The 27,039-nt window shown below is 51.4% G+C and overlaps 1 protein-coding gene across 3 annotated transcripts; it reads left to right on the top strand.

The window, feature by feature from the left end:
• The first annotated feature begins 417 nt into the window (after positions 1–417).
• On the top strand, positions 418–26,167 carry LOC138511239 (avidin-like). 3 transcript variants are annotated; one of them, XM_069626782.1, is made up of 4 exons: positions 418–558; positions 13,376–13,577; positions 22,183–22,294; positions 25,918–26,167. In XM_069626782.1, the coding sequence occupies exons 1-4, from the start codon at positions 490–492 to the stop codon at positions 25,946–25,948; spliced, it is 414 nt and encodes a 137-aa protein (XP_069482883.1). In that variant the 5' UTR covers positions 418–489; the 3' UTR covers positions 25,949–26,167. The 3 variants fall into 3 exon arrangements, with proteins under 3 accessions (XP_069482883.1, XP_069482884.1, XP_069482885.1); XM_069626783.1 differs by lacking the exon at positions 418–558 and adding an exon at positions 1,351–1,607; XM_069626784.1 differs by lacking the exon at positions 418–558 and adding an exon at positions 6,157–6,425.
• Positions 26,168–27,039: the final 872 nt, after the last annotated feature.

Raw genomic sequence — 27,039 nt, forward strand, 5'->3', positions numbered from 1 at the left:
CACTTACTTATCAAGTTAAATTGAGACCATTCATTTCCCTTTTGCATCTCATTTGTGCCATTCTTTGGCCAGTGATAGTGTGCAGGGGGCGGGAGTTCCCCTACTCTGGGCACTTTATCGTATATTTCCGTATAATGTCTTGTACCTGACTATGCATGATTTTTATTGTAACCCAAGATATGTGCCCCGATGCCTTTGGGCCGGGTGCGCTATATAAATAAAGAAATAGAATATTGGCAAGCCGGATGGGTGATGAAATCACTGCCAGTACAGAATGTGCTGTTCAGATTTACCAGGGTTAAGTAACAACAAATCTGAAGGATCATTAAAAAAAAAAAACAATGTTGGTAAACCTCCTTTGGTTCCTCATTAAGAGAGCGGCCAGGAACAAAAGAAAAGATGGCACTTCCCTCGAGATGGACGGGCTGCGTTATAAATACTGGGAGCACGTGCGGGTGTGGGCAGACGGCTTTTGGGCACAGTGGCATTATGGGGAAGAAGTGCTGTCTCGCAGTCCTGGCCCTGCTGCTCTCTCTCTCGTCTCCATCTCAGGCAGAGGTAAGTATGGCCGCTGCGCCACTGCTGCTCTGGTAGGGAACGCCGGAGCCTGCAAGAACAGGGCCTCGAAAGGCAAGGAGCTCAATGCATGGCACTAACTCTGCACAGCACTCTCAGCCAGAGCATGCGAGACCAGGGGCATCGAAAGGCAAGCAGCTCAATGCATGGCACTAACTCTGCACAGCACTCTCAGCCTGTGCCTGCAAGAACAGGGGCAATGAAAGGCAAGCAGCTCAATGCATGGCACTAACTCTGCACAGCACTCTCAGTCTGTGCCTGCAAGAACAGGGGCAATGAAAGGCAAGCAGCTCAATGCATGGCACTAACTCTGCACAGCACACTGAGCCCGCGTCTGCAAGACCAGGGGCATCGAAAGGCAAGCACCTCAATGCACAGCACCCTCAGCCAGCACCTGCAAGAAAGGGGCATCGAAAGACAAGCAGCTCAATGCATGGCACTAACTCTGCACAGCACTCTCAGCCTGTGCCTGCAAGACCAGGGGCATTGAAAGGCAAGCAGCTCAATGCATGGCACTAACTCTGCACAGCACTCTCAGCCAGCGTCTGCAAGACCAGGGGCATCGAAAGGCAAGCAGCTCAATGCATGGCACTAACTCTGTACAGCACTCTCAGCCAGCGTCTGCAAGACCAGGGGCATCGAAAGGCAAGCAGCTCAATGCATGGCACTAACTCTGCACAGCACTCTCAGCCAGCGTCTGCAAGACCAGGGGCATTGAAAGGCAAGCAGCTCAATGCATGGCACTAACTCTGCACAGCACTCTCAGCCAGCGTCTGCAAGACCAGGGGCACGAAAGGCAAGCAGCTCAATGCATGGCACTAACTCTGCACAGCACTCTCAGCCAGCGTCTGCAAGACCAGGGGCATTGAAAGGCAAGCAGCTCAATGCATGACGCTAACTCTGCACAGCACCAGAACCGGCCCCCACTCCTCAGGGACGATTTCGGCCGGCCACGGGCCAATCCGACCCTGCATGAAGTGCTGCAGAGAGGTTTATCACAGCAACAGAAAGACCATCTTTTTCTTTTTAAGGTGGAAATGGATCTTGGCTTGTTGTGCAAGAACCCAGCTCCAGGAGCTTCCATTACAGGCATCCAAGCGCTACATTTTTAATTTAAAAAATGCAGGAAACTAATTGAAAAATATTTGTACAGAGTTACTATAATTGTGGGTAACTATAGATACAATTACTAAAATAAATAAGGGTAAATACAGACGTAAATGTGGAAAAAATAAATACCTTAAAACTGTGAGCCTTAATTATTGCAAATATGCTATTTACTGTCCCACACCCGACTTAAGAATTTGAGGAGCCTGTGACCGTGCAACAAGCACCGCAAAATATTTCTGGGGGCCCCTAATTTACATATGTAGTGACATCACAGAAAATGAGTTCACATAATGAGTCTTTAAGAGTCATGTGGTTCACGGGAAGCTTAAGGTAAGCCAAGAGACACACGTTGTGATGTCCGGTACATAGTCACTGTTACTACATATGTGGCAACAGCATCACCAGCGAGGCTTGTTTGCAAGTAGCGCACAGTGGGAGCTGCCTCAGTTCTAGGGACTTCTCATTTTCGCAGATAAGGCACCATGAGATTATAAAAAAAACTTTTACCAAGATCTCACCCTTTGGTTAAATGGTAGCCGGGATTTGGGAACATTTCACAACTCAGATACTCCATGGGTGGGCAAATAACCAAACCGCACCTACACGCTGTCTGTCCCTCCTCCGATGCAATAGTTTAGTCTTATAGGTGGCGCCACCTAACAGCCCAAACTAAAACAGAGGCGTGTGCCTGAAAGCGGCGCAGCCGCTCTGCAATACGCATAGTACTGGCAGCTGGTCGCTATGGTGACCTCGTGCCCTCCCCCACCCCTTCCCCCGCCATGGGCTAAGGCACAGGCTGCCCGCCCCGACAGTACCATTAGCACGACTGAAGTCAATAGTACTATAAACCTGCACAATTCTTCGCCGCTGTGCCTTTCCCGAGAAGCTCTGTGCTGTGAAAGCGCTTCAGGCGAGGGTCAGCACAGGCGAGGCCGGGGCCTTTATTCATTAAACAAAAACAGCAAGAGGGTGATCACCAGTAAGGGCCAGGCTTACCTTTGTGGGCTACCCATCCATAGGTCTGAGCGTATATATGCACGGATCTCGTTTTGGGATGGGAGACAGACACCCTCGATGTCCAAAACATATCAAAGCCCCCGTCCCGCCTCCCCCATGTAGCCAGAGCTGAGCTGCACTAAACATGGTAATGACGCGGAAGCTGGAGCCGAGCAGCAGAGAAGAGAACTCCCTTGCAGGTAGAACTGCTCTGAGCATCAGAGAAGAGAGCTCCCTTGCAGGTAGAACTGCTCTGAGCATCAGAGAAGAGAACTCCCTTGCAGCTAGGTAGAACTGCTCCGCGCATCAGGGAAGAGAACTACCTTGAAGCCAGGTAGAACTGCTCCGCGCATCAGAGAAGAGAACTCCCTTCCAAGTAGAACTGCTCTGAGCATCAGAGAAGAGAGCTCCCTTGCAGCCAGGTAGAACTACTCCGCGCATCAGAGAAGAGAACTCCCTTCCAAGTAGAACTGCTCCGAGCAGCAGAGAAGAGAACTCCCTTCCAAGTAGAACTGCTCTGAGCAGCAGAGAAGGGCGCTCCCTTGCAGGTAGAACTGCTACGAGCATCAGAGAAGAGAACTCCCTTCCAAGTAGAACTGCTCTGAGCATCAGAGAAGAGAACTCCCTTCCAAGTAGAACTGCTCTGAGCATCAGAGAAGAGAGCTCCCTTACAGCCAGGTAGAACTGCTCCGCGCATCAGAGAAGAGAACTCCCTTCCAAGTAGAACTGCTCCGAGCAGCAGAGAAGAGAACTCCCTGTCAAGTAGAACTGCTCTGAGCAGCAGAGAAGAGAGCTCCCTTACAGGTAGAACTGCTCCGAGCATCAGAGAAGAGAGCTCCCTTCCAAGTAGAACTGCTCCGAGCAGCAGAGAAGAGAGCTCCCTTCCAAGTAGAACTGCTCTGAGCAGCAGAGAAGAGAGCTCCCTTGCAGGTAGAACTGCTATGAGCATCAGAGAAGAGAGCTCCCTTGAAGGTAGAACCGATACGAGCATCAGAGAAGAGAACTCCCTTGCAGCCAGGTAGAACTGCTCTGAGCATCAGGGAAGAGAACTCCCTTGCAGGTAGAACTGTTCTGGGCATCAGAGAAGAGAACTCCCTTCCAAGTAGAACTGCTCTGAGCATCAGAGAAGAGAACTCCCTTCCAAGTAGAACTGCTCTGAGCATCAGAAAAGAGAGCTCCCTTGCAGCCAGGTAGAACTGCTCCCCACATCAGGGAAGAGAACTCCCTTGCAAGTAGAACTGCTCTGAGCATCAGAGAAGAGAGCTCCCTTCCAAGTAGAACTGCTCTGAGCATCAGAGAAGAGAGCTCTCTTGCACCTAGAAGTGCTCTGAGCATCAGAGAAGAGAACTCCCTTGCAGGTAGAACTGCTCTGAGCATCAGAGAAGAGAGCTCCCTTGAAGGTAGAACTGATACGAGCATCAGAGAAGAGAACTCCCTTGCAGGTAGAACTGCTCCAAGCATCAGAGAAGAGAGCTCCCTTGCAGGTAGAACTGCTCTGAGCATCAGAGAAGAGAACTCCCTTGCAGGTAGAACTGCTCCGAGCATCAGAGAAGAGAGCTCTCTTGCACCTAGAAGTGCTCTGAGCATCAGAGAAGAGAACTCCCTTGCAGGTAGAACTGCTCTGAGCATCAGAGAAGAGAGCTCCCTTGAAGGTAGAACTGATACGAGCATCAGAGAAGAGAACTCCCTTGCAGGTAGAACTGCTCCAAGCATCAGAGAAGAGAGCTCCCTTGCAGGTAGAACTGCTCCGAGCATCAGAGAAGAGAGCTCCCTTGCAAGTAGAACTGCTCTGAGCATCAGAGAAGAGAGCTCCCTTCCAAGTAGAACTGCTCCGAGCATCAGAGACGAGCATCAGGGAAGAGAGCTCCCTTGCAGGTAGAACTGCTCCAAGCATCAGAGAAGAGAGCTCCATTGCAGGTAGAACTGCTCCGAGCATCAGAGACGAGCATCAGGGAAGAGAGCTCCTTTGCAGGTAGAACTGCTCCTTGCAGGTAGAACTGCTCCGAGTAGCAGAGAAGAGAACTCCCTTGCACCTAGAACTGCTCCGAGCATCAGAGAAGAGAACTCCCTTGCAGGTAGAACTGTTCTGAGCATCGGAGAAGAGACCTCCCTTGCAGGTAGAACTGCTCCGCGCATCAGGGAAGAGAACTCCCTTGCAGGTAGAACTGCTCCGAGCATCAGGGAAGAGAACTCCCTGCAGGTAGAACTGCTCCGAGCATCAGAGACGAGAGCTCTCTTGCACCTAGAAGTGCTCTGAGCATCAGAGAAGAGAACTCCCTTGCAGGTAGAACTGCTCTGAGCATCAGAAAAGAGAGCTCCCTTGCAGGTAGAACTGATACGAGCATCAGAGAAGAGAACTCCCTTTCAGGTAGAACTGCTCCAAGCATCAGAGAAGAAATCTCCCTTTCAGGTAGAACTGCTCCGAGCATCAGAGAAGAAATCTCCCTTGCAGGTAGAACTGCTCTGAGCATCAGAGAAGAGAGCTCCCTTGCAGGTAGAACTGCTCCGAGCATCAGAGACGAGCATCAGGGAAGAGAGCTCCCTTGCAGGTAGAACTGCTCCTTGCAGGTAGAACTGCTCCGAGCAGCAGAGAAGAGAACTCCCTTGCACCTAGAACTGCTCCGAGCATCAGAGAAGAGAACTTCCTTGCAGGTAGAACTGCTCTGAGCATCGGAGAAGAGACCTCCCTTGCCGGTAGAACTGCTCCGCGCATCAGGGAAGAGAACTCCTTTGCAGGTGGAACTGCCCGAGTATTGGGGAAGAGAACTCCCTTGCAGGTAGAACTGCTCCGAGCATCAGAGAAGAGAACTCCCTAGCAGCTAGAACTGCTACGAGCATCAGAGAAGAGACCTCCCTTGCAGCTAGAACTGCTACGAGCATCAGAGAAGAGAACTCCCTTTCAGGTAGAACTGCTCCAAGCATCAGAGAAGAAAGCTCCCTTGCAGGTAGAACTGCTCCGAGCATCAGAGAAGAGAGCTCCCTTGCAGGTAGAACTGCTCTGAGCATCAGAGAAGAGAGCTCCCTTGCAGGTAGAACTGCTCCGAGCATCAGAGACGAGCATCAGGGAAGAGAGCTCCCTTGCAGGTAGAACTGCTCCTTGCAGGTAGAACTGCTCCGAGCAGCAGAGAAGAGAACTCCCTTGCACCTAGAACTGCTCCGAGCATCAGAGAAGAGAACTTCCCTGCCGGTAGAACTGCTCCGCGCATCAGGGAAGAGAACTCCTTTGCAGGTGGAACTGCTCCGAGCATTAGGGAAGAGAACTCCCTTGCAGGTAGAACTGCTCCGAGCATCAGAGAAGAGAACTCCCGTGCAGGTAGAACTGCTCCGAGCATCAGAGAAGAGAACTCCCGTGCAGCTAGAACTGCTCGGACGCTCAGGGGTGCAGAGGGGAGAGGCATGTGACCAAGTCAGCTGCCCTCGGACTGTCCCAGAAGCCTGAGAACAGGGGTTTCCACAGTCCCCACAGAGGTTTTCCACTGTTGGAAGCAGGAGGTGGGGTATACTGGGAGACGGCTGAATGAGAGCGCGCAGCTGAAGGCCAATTGATGTGAGCGCTGCAGCTCAGCCGTCCTCTGCAGTCGCCATGCCCCGGCTCCTCTGTCGCCACTACATCCCCATGGCCACTTCTGCAGGGAAATCCATAACCTGCGCTAGCTTCCTGCTCTGCCGAATATCCGCGGCGTCTCACCCCCGCGCCCCCTCCTCAGGTCTGCAGCTGCAGTAGCACCTCCCCATACTCGCAGGTAAGGGCCTCTCCTGGGACATTTGCTGGTGGTTATACTCGTAGTTGTCAGGAATATGTTGCCTGTAACGGGACCTCTTGCTGACAGCTGCTTGCTGCAAGGTGTCTGCAACATGGCCGTGTACTCATTGCTGCCTGCAGGAAGTGGTCTGTAGCGTGGCTTCTTGCTGATTGTGGAATGCAGTAAGGTGTGTGTGTAGTGCACTTGGAGTAAAATGTCTGCAATGTGACCTCTTGCTGATTGTTGCCTGCAATAAGGTGTGTAGTGTGTACTGTTGCTGATGGTTGCTTGCAGTAAGAGGTCTGTAATGTGACCTCTCGCTGATTGTTGCCTGAAATAAGGTGTGTGTACTGTTGCTGATGGTTGCTTGCAGTAAGAGGTCTGTAATGTGACCTCTCGCTGATTGTTGCCTGCAATAAGGTGTGTGTAGTGTGTCCTGTTGCTGATGGTTGCTTGCAGTAAGAGGTCTGTAATGTGACCTCTCGCTGATTGTTGCCTGCAATAAGGTGTGTGTAGTGTTTACTGCTGCTGGTGGTTGCTTGCAGTAAGAGGTCTGTAGTGTGACCTCTCGCCGATTGTTGCCTGCAATAAGGTGTGTAGTGTGTACTGCTGCTGGTTGTTGCTTGCAGTAAGAGGTCTGTAATGTGACCTCTCGCTGATTGTTGCCTGAAATAAGGTGTGTGTAATGTTGCTGATGGTTGCTTGCAGTAATATGTCTGTAATGTGACCTCTTGCTGATTGTTGCCTGCAATAAGGTGTGTGTAGTGTGTACTGCTGCTGGTGGTTGCTTGCAGTAAGAGGTCTGTAGTGTGACCTCTCGCTGATTGTTGCCTGCAATAAGGTGTGTAGTGTGTACTGTTGCTGATGGTTGCTTGCAGTAAGAGGTCTGTAATGTGACCTCTCGCTGATTGTTGCCTGAAATAAGGTGTGTGTACTGTTGCTGATGGTTGCTTGCAGTAAGAGGTCTGTAATGTGACCTCTCGCTGATTGTTGCCTGCAATAAGGTGTGTGTAGTGTGTCCTGTTGCTGATGGTTGCTTGCAGTAAGAGGTCTGTAATGTGACCTCTCGCTGATTGTTGCCTGCAATAAGGTGTGTGTAGTGTTTACTGCTGCTGGTGGTTGCTTGCAGTAAGAGGTCTGTAGTGTGACCTCTCGCCGATTGTTGCCTGCAATAAGGTGTGTAGTGTGTACTGCTGCTGGTTGTTGCTTGCAGTAAGAGGTCTGTAATGTGACCTCTCGCTGATTGTTGCCTGCAATAAGGTGTGTGTAGTGTTTACTGCTGCTGGTGGTTGCTTGCAGTAAGAGGTCTGTAGTGTGACCTCTTGCTGATTGTTGCCTGCAATAAGGTGTGTGTAGTGTGTACTGCTGCTGGTGGTTGCTTGCAGTAAGAGGTCTGTAGTGTGACCTCTCGCTGATTGTTGCCTGCAATAAGGTGTGTAGTGTGTACTGCTGCTGGTTGTTGCTTGCAGTAAGAGGTCTGTAATGTGACCTCTCGCTGATTGTTGCCTGCAATGAGGTGTGTAGTGTGTACTGCTGCTGGTGGTTGCTTGCAGTAAGAGGTCTGTAATGTGACCTCTCGCTGATTGTTGCCTGAAATAAAGTGTGTGTACTGTTGCTGATGGTTGCTTGCAGTAATATGTCTGTAATGTGACCTCTTGCTGATTGTTGTCTGCAATACGGTGTGTGTAGTGTGTACTGCTGCTGGTGGTTGCTTGCAGTAAGAGGTCTGTAGTGTGACCTCTCGCTGATTGTTGCCTGCAATAAGGTGTGTAGTGTGTACTGCTGCTGGTTGTTGCTTGCAGTAAGAGGTCTGTAATGTGACCTCTCGCTGATTGTTGCCTGCAATGAGGTGTGTAGTGTGTACTGCTGCTGGTGGTTGCTTGCAGTAAGAGGTCTGTAATATGACATCTCGCTGATTGTTGCCTGCAATAAGGTGTGTGTAGTGTGTACTGCTGCTGGTTGTTGCTTGCAGTAAGAGGTCTGTAATGTGACCTCTCGCTGATTGTTGCCTGCAATGAGGTGTGTAGTGTGTACTGCTGCTGGTGGTTGCTTGCAGTAAGAGGTCTGTAATATGACATCTCGCTGATTGTTGCCTGCAATAAGGTGTGTGTAGTGTGTACTGTTGCTGGTGTTGCTTGCAGTAAGACGTCTGTAATGTAACCTCTTGCTGATTGTTGCCTGTAAGAAGGTGTCTGTCGCATTGCCTCCTGCTCATAGTTGCTTCTAGTCACTTTTCTGGGACATGGACTTTGTGGCCTTCTATGGCCAACAAAGTAGTCATACACCACACACCAACAAAGATGTGTGGGTAATCAGAAGTAAGGACTGTGTTCCAGAGTCCTATTATCAACAGGTCATAGTAAGGGTGAACCCTCCTGATCAGTTTATGAGCGTCAATCGCAGTCCTCAATGCCTCCTCTGGCAGCTGCTGGTGGGTGGCACCCTCCCCGCAGTGGTCTCTATGCTTGCAGATGGCCGTCATTACAGGCCCCGCTTGGCTCTGCCTCTTGGCTCTTGACTTCTCCTGTGGTCTCTGCACCAATCTGCTGAACATTCTTTGGTGGCCATGCTGGTTGCACCAGGATGCATGACAGGTCTCTCGGGTGGCCTACAGCTCTTTCCTCTTGTGGGCCTTTCAGGAGTGACTCTGCTGGTCTATGGAGCTAGCTGGTCCAGGCTCTCCCCATCCTTGCTACTTTTCTCTCAGCTTGCTGCTGCTAGCAAGTGCGTGTGGCTTCTGTGGACCTCCGTGCATCTATGATTGCCTGTTGGGTTTGTGCTCGGGGTCTGCTGCATGACTGCTCGCGGGCTCATGCCTCTGTTCTCTGGAGCGGCTTTGTGGTTGCCAACAGATCATGCAAGTGCGCTTACAGCGGAAACTCGCCACGATGTCTTAGAATTGGGGTTATGCCAGTGGCCAGGTTGCAGAATAGAGCAGAGTCTCTGGGGAATCCTTCCTGTGCATCCCTGGGGGTTGGCGTCACAGGCCAGTTTGCCCCCCAGCCCGCTCTCCCCCCCATTCACTGGCGTCAAGGAAAGGACTTTGTCATAACCTGCACTGATGTCTTGTCTGTAATGTGACTGTGAGATTGATTATAGTTACATGTATTGAAAGACATGGTGTGTGTAGTATGAACTGTTGCTGATGATTGCTTGTAGTGAGGTGTCTGCAGTCTGGGTTCTGACTGATGATGGACGCTTGTAATGAGGTGTCTGTAATCTGGGTTCTGACTGATGATGGACGCTTGTAGTGAGGTGTCTGCAGTCTGGGTTCTGACTGATGATCGACGCGTGTAGTGAGGTGACTGTAGTCTGAGTTCTGGCTGATGATTGCTTTGTAATGAGGTGTCTGTAATCTGGGTTCTGACTGATGATGGAAGCTTGTAGTGAGGTGTCTGTAGTCTGGGTTCTGACTGATGATGGACGCTTGTGGTGAGGTGTCTGTAGTCTGGGTTCTGACTGATGATCGACGCTTGTGGTGAGGTGTCTGTAGTCTGGGTTCTGACTGATGATCGACGCGTGTAGTGAGGTGACTAGTCTGAGTTCTGGCTGATGATTGCTTTGTAATGAGGTGTCTGTAATCTGGGTTCTGAATGATGATGGAAGCTTGTAGTGAGGTGTCTGTAGTCTGGGTTCTGACTGATGATCGACGCGTGTAGTGAGGTGACTAGTCTGAGTTCTGGCTGATGATTGCTTGTAGTGAGGTGTCTGCAGTCTGGGTTCTGACTGATGATGGACGCGTGTAGTGAGGTGTCTGTAGTCTGGGTTCTGACTGATGATGGACGCTTGTAGTGAGGTGTCTGTAGTCTGGGTTCTGACTGATGATGGAAGCTTGTAGTGAGGGGTCTGTAGTCTGGGTTCTGACTGATGATGGACGCTTGTAGTGAGGGGTCTGTAGTCTGGGTTCTGACTGATGATGGACGCTTGTAGTGAGGTGTCTGTAATCTGGGTTCTGACTGATGATGGACGCTTGTAGTGAGGTGTCTGCAGTCTGGGTTCTGACTGATGATGGACGCGTGTAGTGAGGTGTCTGTAGTCTGGGTTCTGACTGATGATGGACGCTTGTGGTGAGGTGTCTGTAGTCTGGGTTCTGACTGATGATCGACGCGTGTAGTGAGGTGACTAGTCTGAGTTCTGGCTGATGATTGCTTGTAGTGAGGTGTCTGCAGTCTGGGTTCTGACTGATGATGGACGCGTGTAGTGAGGTGTCTGTAGTCTGGGTTCTGACTGATGATGGACGCTTGTAGTGAGGTGTCTGTAGTCTGGGTTCTGACTGATGATGGAAGCTTGTAGTGAGGGGTCTGTAGTCTGGGTTCTGACTGATGATGGACGCTTGTAGTGAGGGGTCTGTAGTCTGGGTTCTGACTGATGATGGACGCTTGTAGTGAGGTGTCTGTAGTCTGGGTTCTGACTGATGATGGACGCTTGTAGTGAGGGGTCTGTAGTCTGGGTTCTGACTGATGATGGACGCTTGTAGTGAGGGGTCTGTAGTCTGGGTTCTGACTGATGATGGACGCTTGTAGTGAGGTGTCTGTAGTCTGGGTTCTGACTGATGATGGACGCTTGTAGTGAGGGGTCTGTAGTCTGGGTTCTGACTGATGATGGACGCTTGTAGTGAGGGGTCTGCAGTCTGGGTTCTGACCGATGGTGGACGCTTGTAGTGAGGGGTCTGCAGTCTGGGTTCTGACCGATGGTGGACGCTTGTAGTGAGGGGTCTGCAGTCTGGGTTCTGACTGATGGTGGACGCTTGTAGTGAGGTGTCTGCAGTCTGGGTTCTGACCGATGCTGGATGCTTGTAGTGAGGCGTCTGTAGTCTTGGTTATGACCGATGCTGGACGCTTGTAGTGAGGCGTCTGTAGTCTGGGTTCGGACCGATGATGGACGCTTGTAGGGAGGCGTTTGTAGTCTGGGTTCTGACTGATGATGGACGCTTGTAGTGAGGCGTCTGCAGTCTGGGTTCGGACTGATGCTGGACGCTTGTAGTGAGGCGTCTGTAGTCTGGGTTCTGACTGATGATGGACACTTGTAGTGAGGTAGGTGTCTGTAGTCTGGGTTGGGTTCTAACTGATTATGGACGTTTGTAGTGAGGTGTCTGGGTTCTGAATGATGATGGACTTTTGTAGTGAGGTGTCTGTAGTCTGATGGGCGCTTGTAATGAGGTGTCTGTAATCTGGGTTCTGACTGATGATGGACGCTTGTAGTGAGGTGTCTGGAGTCTGGGTTCTGACTGATGATGGGCGCTTGTAGTGAGGTGTCTGGGTTCTGACTGATGCTGGACACTTGTAGTGAGGTGTCTGTAGTCTGGGTTCTGACTGATGATGGACGCTTGTAGTGAATGAGGTGTCTGCAGTCTGGGTTCTGACTGAAGATGGAACCTTGTATTGAGGTGTCTGCAGTCTGGGTTCTGACTGATGCTGGACACTTGTAGTGAGGTATCTGCAGTCTGGTTTCTGACTGATGATGGACGCTTGTAGTAAGGTGTCTGAAGTCTTGGTTCTGACTGATGATGGACGCTTGTAGTGAGGAGTCTGCAGTCTGGGTTCTGACTGATGCTGGACGCTTGTAGTGAGGCGTCTGTAGTCTTGTTTATGACTGATGATGGACGCTTGTAGTGAGGCGTCTGTACTCTGGGTTCTGACTGATGATGGACGTTTGTAGTGAGGTGTCTGGGTTCTGAATGATGATGGACGCTTGTAGTGAGGTGTCTGTAGTCTGATGGACGCTTGTAATGAGGTGTCTGTAATCTGGGTTCTGACTGATGATGGACGCTTGTAGTGAGGTGTCTGCAGTCTGGGTTCTGACTGATCATGGACGCATGTAGTGAGGTGTCTGTAGTCTGGGTTCTGACTGATGATGGACGCTTGTAGTGAGGGGTCTGCAGTCTGGGTTCTGACCGATGATGGACGCTTGTAGTGAGGTGTATGCAGTCTGGGTTCTGACTGATGATGGACGCTTGTAGTGAGGTGTATGCAGTCTGGGTTCTGACTGATGATGGACGCTTGTAGTGAGGTATCTGCAGTCTGGGTTCTGACTGATGATGGACGCTTGTATTAAGGTGTCTGAAGTCTTGGTTCTGACTGATGATGGACGCTTGTAGTGAGGTGTCTGCAGTCTGGGTTCTGACTGATGCTGGACACTTGTAGTGAGGTGTCTGTAGTCTGTGTTCTGACTGATGCTGGACGCTTGTAGTGAGGTGTCTGTAGTCTGGGTTCTGACTGATGATGGACGCTTGTAGTGAGGTGTCTGCAGTCTGGGTTCTGACTGAAGATGGACGCTTGTAGTGAGGTGTCTGCAGTCTGGGTTCTGACTGATGCTGGACGCTTGTAGTGAGGCGTCTGTAGTCTTGTTTATGACTGATGATGGACGCTTGTAGTGAGGCGTCTGTAGTCTGGGTTCTGACTGATGATGGACGCTTGTAGTGAGGTGTCTGCAGTCTGGGTTCTGACTGAAGATGGACGCTTGTAGTGAGGTGTCTGCATTCTGGGTTCTGACTGAAGATGGACGCTTGTAGTGAGGTGTCTGCAGTCTGGGTTCTGACTGATGCTGGACGCTTGTAGTGAGGCGTCTGTAGTCTGGGTTCTGACTGATGATGGACGCTTGTAGTGAAGCGTCTGTACTCTGGGTTCTGACTGACGATGGACGCTTGTAGTGAGGTGTCTGTGATGTAGCGTTAGATTAAGGGGGACATGTAATACAGTATAAAGTGACACAATGCTCATTAACGCCCCAGTGAGGTGCCTGTTTAAGTCGTCTTTAATGGGGCCTGATGCTTGTTGCCTGCGGTAACGTGTGTATAGCGTGACCTCTTGGTGATGACTGCTTGTATTAACATGTCTGTGATGCGGGCCCTTGTCGGTGATGCGTTGAGCGTAGCATGACCTCTGTCTGGCAGTTGCCTGTATATGGGGGTCAGTTGTGGGGACAATTCACACACTGTTTATTTCTTCCAGTGCAATCTGATGGGAACATGGACCAACGAGCTCGGATCCAACATGACCATTTCAAGTGTCAACAGCGTGGGAATCTTTTCCGGTGTCTATACTACGGCTGTGTCGGCAACCAATAATACTATTGTGCCGTCCCCTCTGACCGGGCACGTGCAGAAGTCGGATAGTCCCACTCTTGGTTTCACAGTCAGCTGGGCCTTTTCAGGTAAGTGCTCATCTCTGAGGGTCACTACTCTGGCTTACTAACAAAACGGATCTATTTACACACAGTAGTTAATTGATCTCACCTAGAGTATTTGACCGCCTAGCAACTCCTCCGCTTGCCTGCCATGACATGCACAAAGGCCGTCTCTCCATGCCATTGTGCTGCCGCAAAGCACGTCCAGATGGTCTAGTAGAATTAGAGATGGGTAGCTATCCACTGGTGACATATACCGTCGAGAGCTCACCTAGCCGTCCACACTGAAACCCCTGATGTACCGCAACACCTCTGCCATTAGTATACAGCGACAACCAGTCTAGCTGCGCACACGTCGACTCTTGGGCACTGGGACTCTACCTAAACCACCAACAGCACCCACCCACCCACATGCCTGACTTCTGGGCTGCTTACTGGAGCCTAGCCAGCCCACCTAATTCCTAACAGGGCAAAATGCACACATGCATTTTTTATTTAAACTCTTAGAACCTCCTACACCATGGGCGTTCCAACCACAAAGTGCATTGAGACCATACAAATGGCGAAAGGGCGCTATATAAATGACGAACAGGATACAATACTGTGTCATCCAGAAAGGCCAACCGTCCATGTTTTTGACCCCAGAGCCGAGGCTGCCATTCTGTTCTCCACTTGGCCATCGCCCTGTGCTGCCACACACATGCTCTTCTCCGGAACACCTCCCATTTGCTCATTATGCAGCAGAGAAATCCCACCTCCCTGTTATGCCCTCTGGGAGGCCCCCCTCTGCATATGGCCGCCTACTTGCCCATCTCGTCATGTTCTCATCCTCCTGTGAGGACCACTTTCCACCATCTCCCTGACAGAACCCCCACGAAGGCCATTCCTTGCCTGTACCCTGCTCGGCCTCAAGAGGGCAGCTTCTGAGGCAAAGCCATCACGGCAGCTCACTCTGAGACCCCTGCTTGCTTGTTATCCTTGGACCAGGTAAAGGGCTGCTTCACAAGGCTACAGTATGGCTTGCCTAGGTTATGCTATATAGTTTTTCTATTACAGTAAACACCACCCTATCAGTTTCAAAGTGCCTGTCCTTGGCGCGAATGGCCCTCCCTGTTGTTTCGGCCTTTCCAGGGCTCACACCTTCATGTGTAGGTTCGAGCTCCGCAGCCGCGCGGCTTTCCCAAGGACCCGACACGTTGCTCTGTATGAAGAGAGCATTACAATGGGAGCCATTAGACACTGATGGGAAGGAGGGGGAGGAGGGACTATTAGCAGGGACATTTAACCCTTAAGAAATGTGAATGGGTGATCAGAAGTGTGCATAATGTTGCATGCTTCATTAAATAGTCACTATGGCTTAAAAACACAAGGGGGATTTGTTAGGCTCACAAACTACATGATGCTATTGTGAATTGGAATGCGGGATGGGGAGAATACAACTAAAATCCATACTCTTATTGCTCAACATATTTCTATGACGATGTGTATAGTTAGTTTATTATGAAAGGCTAGTTTATTATGTAAGTGGTTTGCTTCCAAGGCATTGCTATAAATAAAGCATTATTTAAGCACATGAAATGCAAAGTACAACCTTAAGTACTATGTATGTAAACTAAACATGGGAGGATGTGTTCAGTTGCTTTCGTTTGTCCACATCCTGGTTTCACCATTTAAATAAAGTGTGTGATCCTGGGCAAATCATCTAATGGCACTGTCTTATCTGCAGCTCTGTTAGTAATTCATTTCATAGCTTATGTTAATCTATCGTGCTATTATAAGAACAAAAGCTGACTGACTATAGAGTTGCTCCATATATAATACTAGTGCAATTTAAGTATTTTGCACCACAAAGTTATTTGCCACTTGGCTTACTTATGGCCACTTATTCTAAAGTCACTTCCATGGCACCTCCAAGTATCAAAGACTGATGATGCTCTGTGCGATGTCCTTTTCTGCTAAGTCAATTTTGTTGGTGCAGTTAATATGCAAATTAGGAGGTTTGCATATATTTTGCCCCACAGGGCTCCAATAGATGAGTTTCCTGCATTTGTAATGGTCCTGCAGTTTTAGTTTTTTTGTTGTGTGTGTAAAACCGCCATCTGCCACCAATATAACCAAAGCAGTTGATTAGAGCGGGTGCAAATGATACTATATGGAATCGCACGCACTGTATTTGGGGAGGGGGGGAGTAGCAGGACTGTTTTCGTGGCTCGCACCCACACTCTTGTAATTCTGGATAGTCCTCTGCCTCGGCCATAAAACAGCATATTGTGCCCATGCTGGGGAAAATGGTACAGTAAGAGGGCAGAAAAGCAGGCAAAGAGGTAGCAGGTGGGGTCAGGGATGCAGCAGGTGGGGTCAGGGAGGTAGCAGGTGGGGTTCAGGGATGTAGCAGGTGGGGTTCAGGGATGTAGCAGGTGGGGTTCAGGGATGTAGCAGGTGGGGTTCGGGGATGTAGCAGGTGGGGTCGGGGATGTAGCAGGTGGGCCCAGGGATGTAGCAGGTGGGGCCAGGGATGAAGCAGATGGGGTCGAGGATGAAGCAGATGGGGTCGAGGATGAAGCAGATGGGGTCGAGGATGAAGCAGGTGGGGTCGAGGATGAAGCAGGTGGGGTCGAGGATGAAGCAGGTGGGGTCGAGGATGAAGCAGGTGGGGTCGAGGACGTAGCAGGTGGGGACGGGGACGTAGCAGGTGGGGACGGGGACGTAGCAGGTGGGGCCGGGGACGTAGCAGGTGGGGCCGGGAATGTAGGTGGTGGGGTCGGGGATGTAGGAGGTGGGGTCGGGGATGTAGCAGGTGGGGCCGGGGATGTAGCAGGTGGGGCCGGGGATGTAGCAGGTGGGGTCGGGAATGTAGGAGGTGGGGTCGGGGATGCAGGAGGTGGGGTCGGGGATGCAGCAGGTGGGGTCGGGGATGCAGCAGGTGGGGTCGGGAATGCAGGAGGTGGGGTCGGGGATGTAGGAGGTGGGGTCGGGGATGTAGGAGGTGGGGTCGGGGATGTAGCAGGTGGGGCCGGGGATGTAGCAGGTGGGGCCGGGGATGTAGCAGGTGGGGCCGGGGATGTAGCAGGTGGGGTCGGGGATGTAGCAGGTGGGGTCGGGGATGTAGCAGGTGGGGCCGGGCATGTAGCAGGTGGGGCCGGGCATGTAGCAGGTGGGGCCAGGGATGTAGGAGGTGGGGTCAGGGATGTAGCAGGTGGGGTCAGGGATGTAGCAGGTGGGGTCAGGGATGTAGCAGGTGGGGTCAGGGATGTAGCAGGTGGGGTCGGGGATGTAGCAGGTGGGGTCGGGGATGTAGCAGGTGGGGTCGGGGATGTAGCAGGTGGGGTCGGGGATGTATGAGGTGGGGTCGGGGATGTATGAGGTGGGGTCGGGGATGTAGGAGGTGGGGTCGGGGATGAAGCAGGTGGGGTCGGGGATGAAGCAGGTGGGGTCGGGGATGAAGCAGGTGGGGTCGGGGATGAAGCAGGTGGGGTCGAGGATGTAGCAGGTGGGGTTGGGGATGAAGCAGGTGGGGCCGGGGATGTAGCAGGTGGGGTCGGGGAAATAGCAGGTGGGGTCGGGCATGTAGCAGGTGGGGTCAGGGATGTAGGAGGTGGGGGCGGGGATGAAACATATGGGGTCGGGGATGTAGCAGGTGGGGTCGGGGATGTAGCAGGTGGGGTCGGGGATGTAGCAGGTGGGGTCGGGGATGTAGCAGGTGGGGTCGGGGATATAGCAGGTGGGGTCGGGGATGAAGCAGGTGGGGTCGGGGATGTAGGAGGTGGGGTCGGGGATGTAGGAGGTGGGGTCGGGGATGTAGGAGGTGGGGTCGGGGATGTAGGAGGTGGGGTCGGGGAGGTGGGGTCGGGGATGTAGGAGGTGGGGTCGGGGATGTAGCAGGTGGGGTCGAGGATGTAGCAGGTGGGGTCGAGGATGTAGGAGGTGGGGACGGGGATGTAGCAGGTGGGGTCGGGGATGTAGGAGGTGGGGGCGGGGATGTAGCAGGTGGGGGCGGGGATGTAGCAGGTGGGGCCGGGGATGTAGCAGGTGGGGCCGGGGATGTAGCAGGTGGGGCCGGGGATGTAGCAGGTGGGGTCGGGGATGTAGCAGGTGGGGGCGGGGATGTAGCAGGTGGGGGCGGGGATGTAGCAGGTGGGGGCGGGGATGTAGCAGGTGGGGGCGGGGATGTAGCAGGTGGGGTCGGGGATGTAGGAGGTGGGGTCGGGGATGTAGCAGGTGGGGACAGGGATGTAGCAGGTGGGGCCGGGGATGTCGCAGGTGGGGTCGGGGATGTAGCAGGTGGGGCCGGGGATGTAGCAGGTGGGGTCGGGGATGTAGGAGGTGGGGACGGGGATGTAGGAGGTGGGGACGGGGATGTAGAAGGTGGGGTCAGGGATGTAGCAGGTGGGGTCAGGGATGTAGCAGGTGGGGTCAGGGATGTAGCAGGTGGGGCCGGGGATGTAGCAGGTGGGGTCGGGGATGTAGCAGGTGGGGCCAGGGATGTAGCAGGTGGGGTCGGGGATGTAGGAGGTGGGGGCGGGGATGTAGAAGGTGGGGGCGGGGATGTAGCAGGTGGGGTCAGGGATGTAGCAGGTGGGGTCAGGGATGTAGCAGGTGGGGCCGGGGATGTAGCAGGTGGGGTCGGGGATGTAGCAGGTGGGGGCAGGGATGTAGCAGGTGGGGTCGGTGATGTAGGCGGGGATGTAGCAGGTGGGGCCGGGGATGTAGCAGGTGGGGCCGAGGATGTAGCAGGTGGGGTCGGGGATGTAGCACGTGGGGTCGGGGATGTAGCAGGTGGGGTCGGGGATGTAGCAGGTGGGGTCGGGGATGTAGGAGGTGGGGACGGGGATGTAGCAGGTGGGGGCGGGGATGTAGCAGGTGGGGTCGGCGATGTAGGCGGGGATGTAGCAGGTGGGGTCGGGGATGTAGCAGGTGGGGCCGGGGATGTAGCAGGTGGGGCCGGGGATGTAGCAGGTGGGGTCGGGGATGTAGCAGGTGGGGTCGGGAATGTAGCAGGTGGGGTCGGGGATGTAGCAGGTGGGGTCGGGGATGTAGGAGGTGGGGACGGGGATGTAGCAGGAGGATTTTAAAAAAAAAAGTTTCAGAAGCACCCCAACCCTCCAATCAAACTGTACCCCAAATCACGTGCCACCTGGCATAGCATGGCATAGCATGAAATGTGGCTGGGCACCTCCTTTCACACAACATTTGTTATGGCGATGCAGCCAAATACAGCATCTTCCAGACCCAGTGTTCAGTGCATGCAGCCGAAGCCATTTCCCATCAGCCCAGTCCAACATGACATTTATCATGTGAAGCTTTGGAGGGGACACCTCCCAGCAAGCATGTACAATGCACAATGCTACACTAGGCTGGCGCATTGAATTTAAGGCCTAGTTCCTCTACATCGCTAAACGCTTCTCTTTTTACTTTTGAATTCAAGGCACTTCCAGCAACATTCCTTGAAACTTGTATTGCATAAAACTACCTTTTCCTCCACGGTGCTCTACCCAAAACAGGGCTGAACACATGGACGGAAGGCTGCAGATCCGTGGACAGCTGTTTCCACTCCTCCATTACCTTACCCCCACCCTGCCCCCTCTGCCTCCACCTTGGATTTCACACTGCTGGACATTCCTGGTTGCAGGTATACACTATATAAGGTGACATTCCCTTCTTCACACTCATGGTAAAGTCACCGGCCAATCAGGCAGCCAGAAATGCAGGATTCACTGTATGGAAAGCCCACATTCCATGCAGAACACTCGTGCCGCTCAACCAGGTCACCCGCTGCTACAGCTCCAGCCCATCACCTGCCCTGGGACCCATCAGACCCCACCTGCCCGGCTCCCATGCCCACACTTAACTGCTAGTCTAGGCCCTCACTGCGCCCCTCACCTTCCCAGTAATCGACATACAAATGGAACTCTACTTCTATGCATGTGGCGGCCGACTTAGTTTGTAGTTTCTTAGTAAAGCAAATTCGGTGCTTCTGGTTCTATAGGTTTCAGGGCCCTTTCCAAGCTCTCCAACCTTTTACCTCTCTCTGGAAAGAGCCACAGCCTTTACTAGCCGTCCAGGTGGCCGTCTCCTTTCCCACCTCTGCATGCTATCATCTTCTGGGCTATGCCACTATCCATGCATGCCGACCCGCCTACTAGAAATCACTCCATACTTCCATTTAGCCATCTCCCTAAACATTCTCTGCCCCTCTCTCCATACTTCACCCAGCTAGCCATCGCCTAAATCTTCCAGACAATGAAGCCAACTGCGCGGCCTTCCAGTGCCCATCTTTCCACAATTGCATGTTCTCCATCCATCACCCAGTGCTGCCATCCACATGACCACTTCAGTGTCATTGCAATCAACACGCTCATTCCTTTTTTATGCTCCCCCATTGGCATTCTTCCATGCAACCAGTCTCCTGCCCATCTCTCGGTGGTTCTGTCCAGCGAGCCATTAATGTTTTCTTCCAGCCACCTGGGTATATCTCTGGGCTATGATCTACCTGGTAATCTGCACGAGATGCCTTCTGCCCAAAAGGTCCTATGCTTCCGGCCTCAGGCCATTCCACCCACATAGTAATGACCACTCCACATTTCCCCATGGCTAGCCATCCAGTCCTGCTTCCATCCAACTTTCCATCTCTTCTTCTTAAGATCCATCCGTCCATCCATCTCCTCATGTTTACAGCCATCTGCCTGTTCTTTTATCTAACTGGCCACCTCTCAATGGGGCTATGAACCTGCAATAGCTCCATCCATTCAAGCTTCTCTGCTATCTCCACACCTTTGCTTGTACCACCCTGGGCACATCATCTGTATGCAGTGCTCCATTGCTTCACACCTGGCCATGCTTTTTCCAGAAGTCCACGTTTCCATGCTTGCAGCCACCTATCCCGCTCTCAGATCGTCAATCCAAGTGTTCATTTACCCGTTTCCAACCACCTGGCTAACTGTAAAGGAAGCCAGCCACCCTCTACCCCTCCTTGCTTCCATTCACCTGCCAATCAATCGATGCTGCCAGTCACTGGCCAATCTCTCCATGTGTCCTGTAACCAGACAGACTCTCAATGTGTCCATCTCTGCATGCTTTCATCCCTCTGGCATTCTGTGCATAGTGACATTCACCTACAATGTTTCGATGCTTCTGTCCATCTGCGGGTTATAGTCAAGGGAAGAGAGCCTGGGGCCTAATCTGACACAACCTGAACAAATATAAATTATTTACACAACTTCTAAACATATCTTCTTACAATTCATGTAGAACATTTAAAACCAACCCATTTCATTAAAAAAAGACTTACACATTTCATACATCATTATGAATTCATACACTTCATGTAAGAATAAAATATACAAGTACAAAAAACAATGAGAAAAAGAACTATCCTCACAGTGAGACATAGAACTATACTCGCAGTGCATATGTGCATTGTGGCAGTTCAGGAAAGCACATCATTTGTAACAGCCATCTAAGCACAAGTTACATGTACAGGCAATGGTTTTTGTGTTTACCAAATGACCCAAAAAAAATGGAACAATAAATTACAACAATCCAAATCCTAAAACACCTGACAATGCATACAGTCAAAGAATAACACGAATCAAAGTACAAAACATCAAACAGTGTATGTGGTCATGAATAACACTAATCAAAATACAAAAACCTCACAAAAGGGTATATGGTCAACAACTTGGCTCCATAGATGTTGAGCTTAATAACCTAGGACAACTTAAATATCGAGCTCTATATTGTAAAATTCATTTAATGACAACTCTTGAAGCAGTTGTTTCGGCGTTCGCAGGAGAAATCAAATAGACGCCATCCACTGCAGATCGGTTCTGGCGTCCATTTGCTTGGCCATCAATCTTTCCAGCATCCATCCACTTGCCATTGGGAGGTCTAGGTGCTGCAGGATCAGCATGACAGCCACGCGCTCTCCATCAGTATTGGCTTCTCTTAGTGTAAAGACAAAGGCCGCTTCTTAGGGTGGGCTTCCTCAACAGTACAAGATACTCATTACATAACATCTAGATGCTTTCCATAGACCTCAACAACCAACCAGGCACTGGAAAACAAGACCGCAAAGATCCAAGACGCTTATGAACTTGCAGTGAGAGGACATAAAGAGGGGCAAGCTTAAGAAACTTGGTGGGGGCTAGTGGGGGGGTGGTTGCTTTGGACATCATGCCCTGGCCATATGAATATCACAAACATATGCCTGCAGGCTTACAACTATAGAATGCAATGTTGTTTGAGGTGTTCCAGGCCAGGGAGAGAGTGCAACTGTTATTTTTACCCTACGCTGTGTGGGGGAGGGGAAGATTCAATTCTTCTGAGACCAGGGCGATGCTTAGGGTACAGTTCCTCTTACATTGTGCTGCAAGATGGCGCTGCCAAAAACAAGCCCTGCTCAGTGATGTTCTGGGTTCTCGGACCAACAACCCTGTATTTTATACATTGATAACACACTTGCACAGATCAGTGTCATATCCACCAAGCAGTCAACATGGAAAGGGTTCATTAGTGGTCTACAGTGACCTCAGGCTGTTCTGGCAACAGATGAAAGGGACCCTCAGCACAGCCCTAGCAGCACTGTTGGGCCATCAGCTGAGACACTAACAATGTATTTCTTTTTCTTCGCCAGCATCCACCACCTCCTGGGCAGGTCAGTGCTACCAAGATCCAGAGGGCCGCAAAATCCTGGCCACTATGTGGCTGCTGAGGGAAGAAGCGGAGGACTCCTGGAAAGGCACCAGGTGAGACGACCTGCCAGTCTAGAAGTACCCTCAGACTTAAAGCTGTTCTTGCCTTCATTCCCCACCAGGCAATGCATGGAAACAACACTCCCCCATGCCATTCTCACCACCGTTCACCGGTCGGAACCTTTGTCAGTTCTTATCATTTGTGATCGCTCATCACCCTTCTCCTAACTCTGCTTCCAGGATGCTTCTGTCACCTGAAGACCTCTTACCTCCTCAGACCATTCTAATCCCATTCTCAGATCTCCAGCACCTGAAATCCACCCCCTCCCAGCGCGCGTCCCACAGCGGCGCTGTTCTAGGCCCACTACTATTTACTCTGTACACCTCTCTTGATGCACTCATCTCCTTGTGCCAATGACCTCTAGATTCCAAGTGCTCACCACCTCCTATGCTGAATTCATGTCCCTTCCTGCTCCCACTGGCCCCCTATCCCCACTAACACTATCCCCATGCATGGAGGCTCTCTGTGCAGTGAAGTGAACTCCAGCCATTCACTTCATTCACCTGCTGCACAGGCTGGGCTAAACGTTACCAATATGTGCCCCATCTCACTAACCAATCCAACACAACCCTCATTTCCACTCTGGCCCTGAGCCTTATTGAAAAATATTCTTCTGGGTCTCTTTCCCCACTCGATAAAAAAGAATGACTGCACCTCCCAGTCTCCTCTCCCGCCACCTCCATGTGGGGCGGTTCTTTATGCAGCACTGCTCACTTCCCCCCACCACCTTGCTAACCCCACATTCCACTCCTCACCACATCTCACCCCCCTGCTCCCGAGCTATACCCATTTCTCTGTCCCCCTCACTCTGCGCTACATCTCGCGTCCACTCAGCTGAATGCCTCACTCCCATACCCTGGCCCGCCATACCTCCTCTACTGTAGAGCACCTGTGGACAGGAATGCAGCATGGACTCTGTTGCTGATCTAGGCACCACCAAGTCCTTGATCAACAAACCGCACAATGAAATACTGCAATCAACAGGCACTATGAACTATGCAGAAGAGGTCAAGCAAACACATGCAGTCACAGCTCTATACGCGTCCACATATGTGGGGGCATGCAACAATATATAAGTAGTAACAGTGGGGCACCGAGAAGTCGCTCGCCCTAGGTGAATCTTCACATGGCAGAGGAGATAGCAAAGGCACTTCGAAGCATGGCACTAGTCCACTTTGGGTAGACTGGCACATCTCAAGGCCAAAGGATAGACACTTCTGAGCATTAAGTTGGAGGTTGGGGAGCACTACTCCACTTCAGGTGGGCAGGAAAGGCTAGACACTTGTCTGCATGGACGCTTGTGGACATAGAGCAAGAAGATACATGAACAGTACTAAATCTCCAGAGACAGGTGCAGGCGGGGCAAAGGGCAAGTGGGGGATAATAAGTAACCAGGTCTGTCCAATCAGTACCAGCGAAGGTGGAGCCAGAAGACCAAGGCAGGAACCGGTACAGAGGTGATGAGACTAACCAGTAATATTGTGGGTAGGTGCAAAAGATCACGGTAGAGGGAGGAAGGGCAAGAGAGGTAGACATTGGGTGCCATTCATTTAAGTCTTATCTAAGAATTGAGGCGGGGGGGCATTTTTATTTATTTAATGGGTATTTATAATGCGCGGATACACGATGTGTTTCAAGGCACTACAAGGCAAGAGGGTGTGGGAACAGGGAGGACAAAAGAAAACGATCCCACTAGGACTTCTGACATTTGGATTGTGCAAGTGCAGTTAAGAGAAGTGCAAGGGAGGGGGTGGGGGTGCCTGTCAGGGCGGAAGGGCCCGCAAGAAGGTGAGTGCCAGGGGAGGCCAGGTGGACAGAGCCAGGGGAAAGCAGAGAGTGCAGGGGAAGGAAGGTCCACAGGCTAAGTGCGAGGTAACGGGCTAGAAGGGCTACAAGGATGCAGGCCCAGCCAGGCTAGAGCAGGGGCGGGGGGGGGGGGGGGGCCGGAAAGGCAAGTGCAGGCTGAGGGCGTGAGGTCAGGGGAGACCAAGTGCAGGGGTAGACTGGATTAGGGGGGCTTGGTGCCCCAAACTACTCTGAAGGAATCAGGGAGTTATTCAAGAGGCAGACATGGAAATTAGCAGGGTAAAGGAAAGGAAGAAGAGAAAAGGAAGGTCCTGAGAAGCTTCCAGAATTTAAGGAGCTCGGCTCAAGTCTGAGAGGGGCAGGGAGGTCACTCCAGAGGCGAGCACCTGTGGAGGAAATCTGCCCCCCCCCACTCTCTCCTTGGAAAAGCATTGATCTGCAGAGAGTTGGAGCTAGACGACCGAAGGGCACTAGTGGGGATGTATTAAGGGAGAGACAGTTGGATGTAGCGGGGTCCAAGGCCCCAGAAAGCCTTGTGGATGATGCAGAGGGTCTAGAACCTGATCGTCACAGCAGCCAGGAGCCAGTGGTGAGTTTTAGGGCTGGAGAGATGCAGCTCCTGCGTTTCAGGCATTACTCTATGTGCTTCTATATACATCCTGAATAGAGAGAAGACGCTGGTCACTTCTCGTGCCATATATACAACAGCATCCCTCCTCAGATGAGGCCTTTCACTCCATATGACTATGGGGGCGCATGGAACTATTTACTGGAGAGCGTATTCTAAAAGGAACAGTATTTGCTAGCCCTTAGGAGTGTGTCTTGTAACTTTGACGTATACTAAAGGAATTGCCTCCTTTCTAATGTGGCTCCATTTTTAGTAGGTAACCTCATTTTCTTAGTGCATTTTAAGTTTGGCTTGGTTCTGTAGAGAGGTTTGTCTCAACGCTTAGAGGCATAGATCAGGGGTGGGTAATACCAGTTAGCCCAATTATCGCTGGCAGCACGCGTCTCTCTGTCTAGCTTGCAGCCTGCCTAATCAAATACGTAGCCCTATAACAATTCCCTAAACACATCCTGCAATTCATGCACGAATACGAACGAGCAATGCTTTGTCTGTTGCGGTTCCCACCCACTTATAATCTAACAATCAATTCCTCCAATAAGTTCTCCCTGAAGCCTCGCCCCTGGCTTCCTGACCTCAGCTGGGACTGGGGCGTCTCTACTTAGTACCAAGAGGACCAGTCAGGGAGACCTTTGGAGACATTCCCCACCCAGCAAGCCTTACCTTTGATCTAGAGCCAGCACTAACCATTTTCTTTTGTTGACATTACTTGATTCCAACCATTTCAATCAATATACTCTAAAGAAAAAAAACAAACCAAAAAATAAATAAATAAATCCTGAAACAGGTACGGTTATACATTTGTCAAGATCATGTCCATAAAATTAACGGTGGCACAGGTTAATTGAACATTAGTTCCAGATATAAGGTAGCTCCACCAATATTTCATTTTGCCATTTTTCGGCGCAAACTGGCCTAAGTGTGAGGTACGCTGTGCAGCAATTATGGAACACTCGATCACTAAAGATTCCACTGCACTCATACAGAATCAATAATGATCAGACTTTGTTGTCAGATCGTTTCTCCTCTTTAGAACCTCGTTCGTATTGTAAAGGTTTAAGCGAAGTCTTGTAAATTGATCGCGATGACACAGCGAGGGAAATTTGAACAGGTATTTTGGGAGTTCACCCATTTTTTGCATCAAGGTGGTGGGTAAACCTGCTTCTCTCTTTCCATTTCCAACAGGGTGGGACAAGACGTATTCTTCCACGTCTAGTGCCATGAATAACCAGCGGATCCCCGGGAGGCGCACGTGCTGATGGAATCCAAGAGCAATGACTGCGGAACTGAAGAGGCTTCAGGGCAGGGAATGATCCGAGCAACACTTTCCTGTGGGCGGCTCTTCCACCATCGCGTTGCCCGTCCAGTCTGATCCTGGGCTTTGTGCATACACCAATAAAATAACAGCTACTAGGGGAATCCCAGTGCAGCTTCATTTTGTGTCTGTTTTACTGCTTCTCTCTCGAAACCGGCTTAATTGATGGAATTACAAAGCAATCCCCCTGGCCTCGTGTCACCATTCCCACACTGCATTCAGATACTAAATCCCTCCAGGCTTACAGTGCAATCAAGGTGGCACAAGTGATCCCTCTGGCCTCGTGTCACCATTCCCACACTGCATTCAGATCCCAATACCCTCCAGGTTTACAGTCAAATCAAGGGGGCACAAGCAATCCCTCTGGCTGTGCGTCACCATTCCCACACTGCATTCAGATACTAAATCCCTCCAGGCTTACAGTGCAATCAAGGTGGCACAAGTGATCCCTCGTGCCACCCTTCCCACACTGCATTCAGATCCCAATCCCCTCCAGGCTTACAGTGAAATCAAGGTGGCACAACCAATCCCTCTTGCTGTGTGTCACCATTCCCACACTGCATTCAGATACTAAATCCCTCCAGGCTTACAGTGCAATCAAGGTGGCACAAGTGATCCCTCTGGCTTCGTGTCACCATTCCCACACTGCATTCAGATCTCAATACCCTGCAGGCTTACAATCAAGTCAAGTGGCACAAGTGATCCCTCTTGCTGTGTGCCACCCTTCCCACACTGCATTCAGATCTCAATACCCTGCAGGCTTACAATCAAGTCAAGTGGCACAAGTGATCCCTCTGGCCTCGTGTCACCATTCCCACACTGCATTCAGATCCCAATCCCCTCAAGGCTTACAGTGCAATCAAGGTGGCACAAGTGATCCCTCGTGCCCCCTTCCCACACTGCATTCAGATCCCAATCCCCTCCAGGCTTACAGTGAAATCAAGGTGGCACAACCAATCCCTCTTGCTGTGTGTCACCATTCCCACACTGCA

Source organism: Ambystoma mexicanum, chromosome 6p (genome assembly GCF_040938575.1).
Source record: "Ambystoma mexicanum isolate Mex_15411 chromosome 6p, UKY_AmexF1_1, whole genome shotgun sequence".
Classification (NCBI taxonomy): Eukaryota; Metazoa; Chordata; class Amphibia; order Caudata; family Ambystomatidae; genus Ambystoma; species Ambystoma mexicanum.

Excerpts from the sequence above, each read along its gene's own strand:
- LOC138511239 (XM_069626783.1), top strand. The coding sequence starts at position 1,461 with ATGCATGACGCTAACTCTGCACAGCACCAGAACCGGCCCCCACTCCTC. Across the intron at positions 1,608-13,375 it reads ACCATCTTTTTCTTTTTAAG|TGCAATCTGATGGGAACATG; the intron begins GTGGAAATGGAT and ends TATTTCTTCCAG. Across the intron at positions 22,295-25,917 it reads GACTCCTGGAAAGGCACCAG|GGTGGGACAAGACGTATTCT; the intron begins GTGAGACGACCT and ends CATTTCCAACAG.